Genomic DNA, 14132 nt, shown 5'->3' on the forward strand with positions numbered 1-14132 from the left:
TATGGTTTACCATATATTTAGCTTATTTGTATTAACCAATCAACTAAATCCTTTCCAGTGATTGACAACACTTATAGTCACATAATTTTCCCCTTTCTGGCCTCTTTACAACCCTTGCTCCCTCTGTGGTTTTCTTTAATCTCTTTGCTCAAAATCATTTTATTTCAATGAAGTAAAACCACTGAAATATAAAATTAATTCTCAGAGACCACCTCTCAGAATATAAAATACACATCATACAGCAATCACACACTACATATATTTTTACTTTTGGAAAATAAAGTTATTTCTAAAACCTCATATTTCAACAAAGTCTAATACTTACAATCCTAATTAAAACACAATACACTTCACAAATAATTTCCCTACAACTACATAATTAAAATACAGTTACTTATGGATTAAATACGAGTTTTGCCCCATTCTCACAAAGTGGTAAGGACTTAAGTTATTTCTACAATTCTCAGCCCCAGCTACACGAAGGCAACCTCCCACTTCTATCTAATTAATAGCATTCCACACAGCAAATGGAAGATTATCAAAACAGAGTTACTTTCTCAGTTTTCTATAAACATAAGAAATCACCCTTATACAAAAGTCACACAACCATCACCTATGGCTTATTTCCTGTCTCAACATAAATACATTTAAACAGCACAAACCAGATCACAGACTATTATCTAGCCTTTCTGCCTAAGACCCAACATAAACATCCATAAATCCCCTTTATGACACACCCGAGCTCAAAGATGTGTCACAAAGAAAGGGCAAACGATGCCCATGTCCTGAGAAGAAACCTCATCAATAACCTATATTCTCAACACCAAACTAAACCAAATACAACATCTGACAGCGTTATAGCAGCTTCAAAGCAAACAAAGCTATGCCTTTTCAGATCAACTTTTCTATGTTATGATAAGCCATCTATTCTCCTGTGTGTGTTCTTTGCAATTTATTTCTTTGAGGAGACATGTATTTCTGAAAACCCCAGCTCCCAAGTCCTTCTCTTGCAACTTAACATAAGTTCCTCACACAAAAGTTACCATCTGAGCAATTCTATTGTATAACTAGACCAAGTGCAGACCCGTTGGGTCTGCTCCCCCAACGCAGCCGTTCCCTACCCGTAGCCCCCAGACGTGGTCCTCCAACTCAAGCGGCTCAGGAATCAGCAGTGCGGCTGTTTTTAAATTGCGTCTTTGAGGCGAGATGCGGGCGCCAGCAGCCGTTATGGTCGCTGGCCAGCAGGAAGTAACAAAATGAGTGAGTGGGGGGGGGGGGGGGGGAAGAAGAATTTTATAATAAAAAAGTGTACATAAACACGACAAAATTTAATGAGTGGATACTTGGAATGAAAAGTGAAATCTCTACCGAAATGGAAAAAAACTCGGCGTTTCTGGGTCTCACGTTGGCTTAGCAACGAATCAAAGGCTGGCAGCCACAAGTCAGGCAGAAACACACACAGCCAGCCGGCAGCAAGCCAGCAGCCACACAGTTTTAATATTATATGGAAGATATTTCCTCATGGGCACAATCACGGCAAGCACATCATCGGCCGCCCTGCACATGCGCACTGCCATGGCAACTGGTTGGCGCCGGGCACTTTCTTCCTCCGTTTGCATTTTGGGAGATCTTGCGGCCATTGCTGTCCGGTCGCCGCGAACGATGAAAACCAACGCAGAATCACTCCCTGAAGCTGGAGTAACTCTTGCAACTTGGTTTCCTGGTCCTCCAAAAATATTCCAAATGGAATTTAAATTAGAGTGGACCCACCACCACCAAACTGAAAAATAACAGTCTATTGCACTTAGAAGGTAGACAAAAATGCTGGAGAAACTCAGCGGAGCGAAGGAAATAGGCAACGTTTCGGGTCGAGACCCTTCTTCTTCTTCTGAAGGGTCTTGATCCGAAACGTTGCCTATTTCCTTCGCTCCATAGATGCTGCCTCACCCGCTGAGTTTAACCATATAACCATATAACAATTACAGCACGGAAACAGGCCATCTCGGCGCTACAAGTCCATGCCGAACAATTTTTTTTTCCCCTTAGTCCCACCTGCCTGCACTCATACCATAACCCTCCATTCCCTTCTCATCTATATGCCTATCCAATTTATTTTTAAATGATACCAATGAACCTGCCTCCACCACTTCCACTGGGAGCTCATTCCACACCGCCACCACTCTCTGCGTAAAGAAGTTCCCCCTCATATTACCCCTAAACTTCTGTCCCTTAATTCTGAAGTCATGTCCTCTTGTTTGAATCTTCCCTATTCCCAAAAGGAAAAGCTTGTCCACATCAACTCTGTCTATCCCTCTCATCATTTTAAAGACCTCTACCAGGTCCCCCCTTAACCTTCTGCGCTCCAGAGAATAAAGACCTCCAGTTTCTCCAGCATTTTTGTCTACCTTCGATTTTCCAGCATCTGTAGTTCCTTCTTAAGCCTATTGCACTTTATCTGTTTATTTACTGTGTATATATATGGTCTATGGTATATAGACACACTGAACATTTATCTCCTGTTCTGTATTACATTTACATATTCTGTTGCACTGCAGCAAGCAAGAATTTTATTGTCCTATCTGGGGCACATGACAATAAAACTCTTGACTTGACTTGGACAAGCAAAAAAGGGTTCTTGGGGGAAAAAAAGAGCTACTTTAAATTTAGTTGCATCTGGTTGGGTAACTATGGTAGGGTGAAGACTATTCCATGCTTTAATTATGCGGGGGAACTCCATGGAACAGCCAGCATCTCTGGATAGAAGAAATTGGGTGATGTTTCTGGTAGAGACCCTTCTTTATATTTCCTCTGGTTTTAGTGTTTTTAGTTTAATTTAAAGATACAGCGTGGAAACAGGCCCATCGAGTCCACGCCGACCACCCGTACACTAGTTCTATTCCACACATTAGCGACGCAAGTCAAGACTCAAGAGTGTTTTATTCTCTCATGTCCCAGTAAGAACAATGAAATCCTTACTTGCAGCAACACAACAGAAACATAGTACTCTGTAATCAATGTTATAAATGAGAAAGCAAAACAGTGTATATTTATATATGACTATATTAGTGTGTGTGTGTGTGTGTGTGTGTGTGTGTGTGTGTGTGTGTGTGTGTGTGTGTGTGTGTGTGTGTGTGTGTGTGTGTCTCCCCGAAGGTACTGTAGATGCTGGTTTGAACTGAAGATAGACACAAACAGCTGGAGTAACTCAACAAGTCAGACACAATCTCTGGACAAAAGGAAAATATTACGTTTCGGGTTAGGTCTGAAAAAGGTTCCTGCACACCTTTGGAATGTGGAAGGAAACAAGAGCACCCAGAGAAAACCCATGCGATCAAAGGGAAAAGGAGCAAACTCCATTCAGCCAGCACCCATATTCAGGATCAATTCCGGGTCTCTGGCACTTTTAGGCAGCAACTTTATGGCCAATGTACTGCCCCATAGTTTTGAACTGAATTAAAACATACAGTAGCTGTAAAGGGGGACATAGAGTCACTTAGAGATTTAAGACTGAAAATGGATAGTTTCATTTTTTTTTAGTAACCAAACTTATCAACGTATAATTTTTTGTCTGTTGGAAAACAAAATATAGTGGACAGCTGGTGAACTTGCTGCCTCACACGCCAGAGATCTGTATTCAATCCTGTCCTCGGGCACTGTCTGTGTTGAATTTGCACATTCTCCCTGCAAGCATGTGGATTTCCTCCCACATCCCAAAGACGCATTGGCTTTGTAGGTTAACTGGTCTCTGTAAAATTGCCCCTAATGTGTAGGGAGTGGGTGAAGTAAGTGGGATAACAGAACTTGTGTGAATGGGTAGACAAAAATACTGGGGAAACTCAGCGGGTGAGGCAGCATCTATGGAGCGAAGGAAATTGGCGACGTTTCGGGTCGAGACCCTTCTTCAGACTGATGTGAGGGTGGGGGGGCAAGAAGAAGAAAGGAAGAGGCGGCGACAGTGGGCTGAGGGGGAGGTAGGAAGGGGAGGAGAAAGCAGGGACTACCTAAAATTGGAGAAGTCAATGTTCATACCGCTGGGGTGTAAACTGCCCATCGAAATGCGAGGTGCTGCTTCTCCAATTTACGGTGGGCCTCACTCCGGCCATGGAGGAGGCCCAGGCCAGAAAGGTCAGATTCGGAATGGGAGGAGTTGAAGAGCTGAGCCACCAGGAGATCAGGTTGGTTATTGCGAACCGAGCGGAGGTGTTGGGCGAAGCGATCGCCAAGCCTATGCTTGGTCTCACCGATGTAGAGCAGCTGACATCTAGAGCAGCGTATGCAATAGATGAGGTTGGAGGAGGTGCAGGTGAACCTCTGCCGCACCTGGAAAGACTGCTTGGGTCCTTGAATGGTGTCAAGGGGGGAGGTAAAGCAACAAGTCTAGCATTTCCTGAAGTTGCAAGGGAATGTGCCAGGAAAGGGGGTATCTTGGGTGGGAAGGGGCAAATTGACCACGGAGTTACGGAGGGAGCTGTCTCTGCGGAAAGCCAACAGGGGAGGAGATGGGATGATGTGGCCAGTGGTGGGAACCCGTTAGTAGACAAAAAATCTGGAGAAAATCAGCGGGTGAGGCAGCATCTATGGAGCGATGGAATAGGCGACGTTTCGGGTCGATACTCTTTTCAGACTGATGTCGGGGGGGGGGAGAATGGGAAAAAGAAAGGAAGATGCGGAGCGGAGACAGTAGGCTGTGGGAGAGCTGGGAATGGGAGGAGAGGGAGAAAGCACCTGAAATTGGAGAATTCAATGTTCATACCGCTGGGGTGTAAACTGCCCAAGCGAAATATGAGGTGCTGCTCCTCCAATTTATGGTGGGCCTCACTCTGGCCATGGATGAGGCCCAGGAGAGAAAGGTTGGATTCGGAATGGGAGGGGGAGTTGAAGTGCTGAGCCACCGGGAGATCAGGTTGGTTATTGCGAACAGAGTGGAGGTGTTGTGCGAAGCGATCGCCAAGCCTGCACTTGGTCTCACCAAGGTTGATCATACGCTGAATAATCCAATCACATTTTTGTTTGGAAGTGGAAAGAAATAATAGAAATTGCATTCATTGCAACGTGTAAAAAGAGTTGAGATACTGTATTATAATTTTGCTGCATGTCATTGCGGTATATCATGTCTTGATTGGTGAATATGTTTAGTTTGTGACTTCATTTGAAGCAGAACTAATATGTGAATGCTCCATTGAGCATAATTCCAACTGGTAACTATGCACTTTGTCCGAGCACAATATGGCACGCGTCATGCAAACCGTCTTAAATGACCACCTAAACTGTCATTTGACAACCTACAAAGCTGCCTAGGTTGCCCGGCTGGAAACAGAGAAAAAAAAGTGAAGTGAGAGCCATGTTAGAGTCCCGATGGTCCCTTTTTTATTGTCAGCACCTTCTTCCCTCACCCTATCCTCGCCCCCCAACCCCTCCAGGTCCCTCTTTATTCTCGCAGTGTGACCGCCTCACCTCAGTTTGTCTTCAGCCCGACCGCCTATGCTCCGCAAATAGTTCACCAGCGAACTGTCCCTCTCCTCTCTGGTCCCTGGGAAAGCTACTGCCGCCCTTGTGAACATATCTACTTCTCAAAGGGAACTTCCTCAATTGAGCAGCCAATTTTTCATTTGAGGGCATGGACCTTGCAAACAACTCAACAATAGTGTATGTAGTAAATGTCCATCACCTCCAATATGATCCCACCACTAATCACATCTTCTCATCTCCATCCCTTCCCACCTTCCACAGAGACCACTCCCTTCACAATTCCTTGGTTCACTCATCCTGCTCTGGGAGGAAATCAAAGTACCCTGAGGAAACTCACGTGATCACAGGGAGTTTCACAGGCAAATTCCATACAGACAGCACCCGAGGTCATGATCGAACCCGGAGTGCTGCACCATTGCGCCTCCCTAACTGTACATAATCCAGTGTCTTTTGGAAGTCCAATAGATGACTTTCTATTCATTCAGCAATAATCTCTGGAAACTTTAACTGGATTAGTCATGAGTTGGTTGTATGATATGCATATGACACACCATTAAGTCATCCTTACTGCCTCTCTCCCACCGGTTTATTCTTGCCCAACTGCTTCATCAAACTCTCTGTAATATATTTCATTAACTTCCCTGTAACTAGCATCAAACTGTCAAGACTGGTTACCTTTCCTCTCTGTTTTTCAATAGTCACAAACAACAGAAATAGGCCCTTCAGCTCAACTTGTCCATGCCTACCAAGATGCCTTTCTATTCTAGTACTATCTGTGCACATTTGGCCCATATCACTCCTATCGATGGACTTGTCCAAATGTTTTGTTAATGTCGTTATAATACCTGCCTCAGCTACCTGAAACTCCAAGGGTAAAAAGACCCGACAGGGGTTATTTACAGACCCCCAAACAGTAACCTGGCTAAAGGGCACAAATGACATCTGGAGGCTTCGTTCCCAAGTTTGCAGATGATACGTGTAGGGATAGAGAGGTAGGTGGTGAAGAGAAAGCAGGAACTCTGCAGAAGGACTTGGACGGGTTGAGAGAGTGGTCTGAGAAGTGGGAGATGGAATACCGCATAGCAAAGTGTCAAGTCATGCATTTTGGTAGTAGGAACAAAGACTATTTTCACAACTATTTTCTAAATGGGGAGAGACTTCAGAAATTGTTGGTACAAAGGTCCAAAGAGTGCTGGTACAGGTTTTCCAAAAAGTTAATTTGCAAGTTGAATTGGTAGTAAGGAAGGCAAATGCAATGCTAGCATTTATTTTGAGAAGACTAGGATATAAATCAGACCGCATTTAGATTATTGTAAGCAGTTTTCCCCAAATCTGAGGAAGGATGTGCTGGCGTTGGAGAGGGCCCAGAGGTGGTTTACGAGAATGATCACAGGAATGATTGGTTTAACAGATGAGCATTTGACGGCACTGGGCCTATACTCGCTGAAGTTTAGGAGGATGAGGGGCCCCCTCATTGAAACTTACTGAATAGTGAAAGGCCTGGATAGAGTTGATGTGAAGAGGATATTTCCACTAGTGGGAGAGTCTAGAATCAGAGGTCATAGCATCTGAATAAAAGGATTTATCTTTAGAAAGGAGATGGAGGAATTTCTTTAGTCAGAGGGTGGCAAATCTGTGAAATTCATTGCCACAGAAGGATGCGGAGGCCAAGCCAATTAATATATTTTTTAAGGCAGAGTGACAGATTATTGATTAGTACTAGTATCAGGGGTTATGTGAAGAGGGCATGAGAATGGGGCTGAGAAGGAAAGATCAATCAGCCGTAATTGAATGGCAGAGTAAACTTAATGGTCCAAATGGCCTAATTCTGCTCCGGTAACTAATGAACATAAACTAACTTCTCTGGCAGCCCATTCCATATACTCACCACTCACTGTGTGAAAATGTCCCCCCTCAGGTTCCTATTAAATCTTTCTCCTCTCACTTTAAACCGATGTCCTCTAGTTCTTGAATTCCCTACTCTGGTAAAAGTACATCTCATTGTATACACCTCTATAAGATAATCCCTCAAGCCTCTTGCTGTCCAAGGAATAAAGTACTAGATAACTCAACTTCTCTCTATATCTCAGGCCATCAATTCCTGGCAAAATCTTCTCTGCACTCATTCCTTATAACCATATAACAATTACAGCACGGAAACAGGCCATCTCGGCCCTACAAGTCCGTGCTGAACAACTTTTTTCCCCTTAGTCCCACCTACCTGCACTCATACCATAACCCTCCATTCCCTTCTCATCCATATGCCTATCCAATTTATTTTTAAATGATACCAATGAACCTGCCTCCACCACTTCCACTGGAAGCTCATTCCACACCACTACCACTCTCTGAGTAAAGAGGTTCCCCCTCATATTACCCCTAAACTTCTGTCCCTTAATTCTGAAGTCATGTCCTCTTGTTTGAATCTTCCCTATTCTCAAAAGGAAAAGCTTGTCCACATCAACTCTGTCTATCCCTCTCATCATTTTAAAGACCTCTATCAGGTCCCCCCTTAACCTTCTGCGCTCCAGAGAATAAAGACCTAACTTATTCAACCTATCTCTGTAACTTAGTTGTTGAAACCCAGGCAACATTCTAGTAAATCTCCTCTGTACTCTCTCTATTCTGTTGACATCCTTCCTATAATTGGGCGACCAAAATTGTACACCAGATTTGGTCTCACCAATGCCTTGTACAATTTTAACATTACATCCCAGCTTCTATACTCAAAGCTCTGATTTATAAAGGCTAGCATACCAAAAGCTTTCTTTACCACCCTATCTATACGAGATTACACCTTCAAGGAACTATGCACGGTTATACCCAGATCCCTCTGTTCAACTGTATTCTTCAATTCCCTACCATTTACCAATTCTTCAATTCTTCAATTCCCTACCATTCAAGCTTAATGACATTCTTCTTGTACCAGGGTGACCAAAACTGAACACAAGACTGCAAATGGATGAATGAATGAATACATAGGTTTATTGACCAAGTATATTACCATACAAGGAATTTGCCTCGGTGCTCTACCTGCAAGTAACAACACAACATAGTGACAACTAGGAATGACACATAAAACATCAAAAACATTGATAAGAAAACATTATCAATTAAACATGTGAATTAAATGAAATACCAGAGCAAAAGGAGGCTACAGATTTTTGGTTTTTGAGTAGAGCTACTACTCGTGGAAAAAAAACTGTTTTTATGTCTGGCTGTGGCAGCTTTGACAGTCTGGAGTCACCTTCCAGAGGGAAGTGATTCAAAGAGTTTGGGGCCAGGGTGAGAGGGGTGAGATGCAGCCTCACCAACATCTGGTAAACTATAACATCACATCCCAACATACTCAATCCCTGAATGCCAATGTACCACATTTTCTTTACCACCCTATCTACCTTCAGTATCATTTTCAGGGAACCATTACCTGTACTCCTAGTTTTCTCTGCTCTACACTTCTCAGGACCCTATCGTTCACTGCCCAGGATCCTGCCCGGGTTTGACTTCCCAAAGAGCAATACCTCACATTTATCTTTATTAAACAACATTAGCCATTCCTCAGCAGACTTGCCCAGTTAATCAAGATCCTCCTATAATTTTTGAACACCATCTTCATTATTGACGATACCTTCATACCACCCACTTTAGCGTCATCTCCAAACTTACTAATCATGTCTTGATGCACAATCTCATCCAAATTGTTGATATAAACCACAAACAGCAATGGACCAAGCAACAATCCCCAAGGCACCAGTCTGATAAACAACCTTCCACCATCATCCTTCCATTAAGCCAATTATCTATCCATTCAGCTAGCTCTCCCTGGATCCCATGTGATCTAGCCTTCCAAAGCAGCCAACCATGCACAACCTTAAGGGCTTTGCTGATGTCTCTGTAGACAATGTCTATGAATTTGCACTTGGAAACAATTTTGATTATAAAAATTTCAACCAGATTTATAAGTCACAATCCCCCATGTGCATTATTGGGACACAGCTACCAGCCTTGGAGGGCATTTACCACACACGGTGCCTCAGGAAGGCCGTCAGACCCCTGTAATGGACTGTTCGAAATACTTCCCTCCGGCAGATGTTACAACGTCTTCTACGCCCGAACCTCCAGACTCAGGAACAGCTTCATTCCCAGAGCTATAGCGGCTCTGAACCGGCCCTGCTGAGTGCTCCCCACCCCCCATGGACTCCCTCGGATGGTCACGTCACACAGACACATCTGCACTTCAGTAATGTCCTTTTACAAACCATGTTCTCGGGGTATCGAAATCTAAATTTTATTAGTTATTTAAGTTATGACATTGGATGGAAGCTGCATACCAAATCTCGTTGCACTTATGTGCAATGACAATAAAATATATTATTATTATTACAGTGCACCGGATTGCACGATGTAGCAGGGAGAGCTGGACTGCCTCCCAGTTCCATCCCTCCTCCTGCCCAACCAGACTCCATATGCCTGTCAAATGTCATTGCTCCAGATTACAGCATCTGCAGTCCCTCTGGCTCATCTGCTTTTTTAAGCTTTTGTTTTGGTTTTGTTTTTGAAAAGTTTTGTTGAATTTAAATTAAAATGTTGCAACCACTGCGGTTGACTCAGGAGGATGACTCACCTTTCCTGTTGCCAATGGCACAATCCGATGCAGGATATTGGCAACAGGGGATTTAAAGGTTATAAAGGTAAACACACTATTGTCTGAAGAAGGGTTTCGGCCCGAAACGTTGCCTATTTCCTTCGCTCCATAGATGCTGCTGCACCCGCTGAGTTTCTCCAGCATTTTTGTGTACCACACACTATTGTTTAACTTTATGTCAGGGGTAGTGTTGTAACCTTAGCCTGCTCCTGAAGAAGGGTCTCGACCCGAAATGTCACCTATTCATGTTCTCCGGAGATGCTGCCTGACTTGCTAATTTACTCCAGCACTTTGTCCTTTTCTACTCTTTACCCTGCTGCCCGACAAGAACAACACTACCTCAGTGTTCCCAAGTTAACACCCCTTCGCTGCGTTGCTTCTCAGTAAACTCTTCGGCTCCGCGGGAGTGCGAGTTCCGCTTTCTCTCAGCCCTGGCCTCCGCTCTCGTTTCATGTATCACAAGACCGGTTCACAATCATCCCCGTCCCCCAACCCTCTTCCCTCCTTTAACACACCTCCCCTCCGACCAGGTTTTTGAACACATGTTCTGCTCTCACTTTACATGACCCCCTGTTAATCCTGCCTTTCTCATTTACCTTCCCTTGGCGAACTTGCAATTGTCGTAGAGGAAGAACTTGCAGAGGTGGAGCTGGTCGCAGGCACCGCTGCTACAGTCCTTCTTAAGGAAGTCCTTGCACAGCCTGGCCGGAGTGGTGGCGATCAGCAGCGTGCCGTCGCTGAGCTGCAGCCTCTCATCATCGGGCGGCACTTTGGTGAACAACTGCCCGTCGGCCAGCACCCTCCTCAGCTCCCCATCCGGCACCTTGAAATAGCCGAAGACCTCCCTGCGCAAACTGTAGTAGTCCAGCGAGCCGCGGTGGGAGCACAGGGTCTGAGTGCAGTAATCCCGGACGCGGTCTAGAGACATTGTCTTTGCCTTCTCAATCCCTGATAGAACTACTCTCCCCCCATCTCTCTCTCTCCCTTTCATTCCTCCTTCCTTAATCGAGACAAACAAATAACTGGAAACGAAACCGAAACTGCGATTCTGCCCATCTCGGTCCCGATAGGCTGCTCCCACTCAATAGGAAAACGTTTTCCTCTGGTGTGGTACATGAGAGATGCTACACAATGACAGAGAGAGATACAGAGACGGCGAAAGGAAGAGTGCGAGAGCCGAGAGAGGAGAAACGGAATAGTTGTGGTTTTTGCGTGAATGCAGGAGACGCTCCAGCTCCAGCTAACACAAAGTGTGGGGAAGCTCGATGCAGAACGGGAGACAGGCGAGAGGGGAGAGGCAATTTGCAAACTGGTCAGAAAGAGTTTCGGCAAATACATTTGAGAACTCTGCTTAATTCTCTCAAATTCTTTTTTTCTCGCCCTCTAATCGTCCCCACCTCATTGTTTTTGTTCTGTTTGTAACCCATCGAGTAGGTGACCTCAAGAGAGTTTGATTGTCATACGCATCGAAAACGAAACAAAAACATTTGGAAAAAAGGATCCTCGACCTCAAAACGTCGTCAACCCATTCCCTCCATCCGCTGAGCATCTCAGATACAGTACAAGTGTATAATAGCAGTGCACTGATTTACCATACAGAGCCGCCACATTTGGTGCCATTTTCAAATCCCAGTTATAGATTTAGAGTTTTTAAACCAGACCGCGAAAGCTCGTTGTCCTGACAGGATTGGCATCGGGAATATAGTCAGGTCTGATCATCAAAAGCATTCCACACAGAAGTCCATGTTACAATTAAAACACAAAGTACGTGCTATAACTCCAGAATAAGCGCACAACTAAGAAAACCAAAGCATTATCTAACTAATAGTAGCAATGTTACAACATTTTGAGATTTAAAAAATCAAGTCTGTAATTTATCCCATCAGACAAAGCATAAAAAGAAGTTTAATTTGGCACCTAATTCACTTTCATATCTCAAGTATTTAAAATGTTATGGCCATTTTCATACTCGGAAATTAGCATCTTGTTCCCTATTGATTTTCTATGGACATAACAAAAAAGCTGTGATCGTGAACAGTCAAAAGCCCATAACCTTCTTAAAAATTAAGAGAACTGAATGAAATTTTCAGTTATCATAGATTGAACCATTCTGAAACAAATATAAAATAATCTTACTCGGATGACCTGAAATTAAAGCATATAATTAGTTAGTTACCCACTTGTAGCTAATTTCAAACTTCAATTACTAGATCTAAACATCTATCCATTTCTTAATAAATGATTAACATTTTTAAATAGCCTGTGTCCAAATAATATTCACAAATAATTCACAATAAAACGTGATTTTTAAATCTCATTTACATTAATTTATAGGCCAAATGGAAGGAATTTAGTGTTCAATTGCTGTGAATTAAAGTCCATTTTAAATCAGCTTTCTAGTGGGATCCTGTGAACGCGCTGGTTTAGAACGTTCACATTGCGGTAGATTTGTGCCCTCAAATGACCAGAAAAATACTGCGGGATATAATGGGCCCAAAATTAGCTACTCGCAATATTAAACTTTGTATAGAGTGATCTTAAGAAGCCCTTTTTAATGTAAAAATATACTGCTACCCTTCAGATTTCTGCTCTTATAGACCCAGCTGGTTGCGAGCCGTCGGGGTTTAGAGGTTAATTTTTAAACTACTATAGCACTTAGGAAAAACTCGTAAAACTAATAATAGCTCACGTGAGGGAACCTACCAGCGAATTTTCGTTAATAATTAACTAGGCTGAAAAAACTCGATTTGAACAGCCTAGAGAAAATCACGTTTTAAACCAGCCCCCCTCTAAACCGGCGCCAAAATCGAGCACACGGGCTGGGGCAGATTTTCAGCGACGCTTCAGGTACGCTTTGCAACATACCTACTAATAGCAAAGGACTAATAGCTAACCAACAATAAATTACTCCCTTTGCAATAAACAAGTACCTTCATGTTAACTAGTTCATTAAAATAACTGATCATATAGATGCAAGTATAGAGTCAAGAGTCAATTTAATTGTCATTTGGACCCCTTGAGGTCCAAACGAAATGCCGTTTCTGCAGCCATACATTACAAACAAATAGACCCCAGACACAACATAATTTACATTTTACATAAACATCCATCACATTGCTGTGATGGAAGGCCAAAAAAACTTATCTCTCCACTGCACTCTCCCCCCCCCCCCCCCCCCCCCCCCCCCCCCCCCCGAGGTCAGAGTCAAAGTCAAAGCCCCCGGCTGGCGATGGCGATTGTCCCGCGGCCATTAAAGCCACGCCGGGTGGTGCAAGGTCGCACACCAGGTTCTTGATGTTGGAGCCCCCGGCGGGAGCTCGCAGAGTCCCGCGGCCATTCCAAGCCGCGTGGGGCGGTGATGTCAGGCCCCGCTCCAGGAGCTCTTCGACCCCGCAACTCGGGCGGGAGAAGTCGCCGTTGCAGGAGCCCTGAAAAGCGGTCTCCCTCCAGGGACCCGCGGGCTCCCGTTGCCGCCATCCGCAGACCCGCAGTAGCAGCCTCCAAATCTCCAGAGGTCAGGCCGCAGCAGCAGCTGCACTCCACCACCGCTCCACCCGCTCCGGACTCGGCCAGCTCCGCGACGGTGACGGTGAGTCGTCAGCACCAGAGTCCCCGGTCTTCTCCTGTTGGAGGCCGCTCCTCGTTGCAGCCCCAACGACAACGGAGACCCGACAAGAAAAGGTCGGGTCTCCCGTGCAGGGAGAGATTTAAAAGTTACCCCACCCCCACCGCCCCCCACACACACACCCCAACAAAAAGTAACAAAAACTACTTAGAAACATAGACAAAAAATAATAAAAACGCGGACGGGCTGCAGAGGCCGCTGCTGACGAGAGTCGCGCCACCTACCGGATATGCAAGGGGGGGAGGGTTGCACGCAAGGTCATCGGGTCAAAAGGCGTGACGCACGGAGCAGCTCAACCCTAGATGACCCGGCAACTTCCAGCATACACAGTTAACACATGAAACGCGTACTTTCTTACCTGTTTAAAAACTGCCAAAATGGTCGATTTTTGCA

At 44.5% G+C, this 14132-nt stretch overlaps 1 protein-coding gene across 1 annotated transcript in view; it reads right to left on the reverse strand.

The window, feature by feature from the left end:
• LOC129698926 (protein mono-ADP-ribosyltransferase PARP12-like) overlaps positions 1–11864 on the reverse strand; it is a 56230-nt gene extending 44366 nt beyond the window's left edge. Inside the window, exon 1 of the mRNA XM_055638379.1 lies at positions 10711–11864. Coding sequence (XP_055494354.1) covers positions 10711–11105 — 395 coding nt within the window. The 5' untranslated portion in view covers positions 11106–11864. The remainder of the gene's footprint in view (positions 1–10710) is intronic.
• Positions 11865–14132: the final 2268 nt, after the last annotated feature.

Source organism: Leucoraja erinacea, chromosome 7 (assembly GCF_028641065.1).
Source record: "Leucoraja erinacea ecotype New England chromosome 7, Leri_hhj_1, whole genome shotgun sequence".
Classification (NCBI taxonomy): Eukaryota; Metazoa; Chordata; class Chondrichthyes; order Rajiformes; family Rajidae; genus Leucoraja; species Leucoraja erinaceus.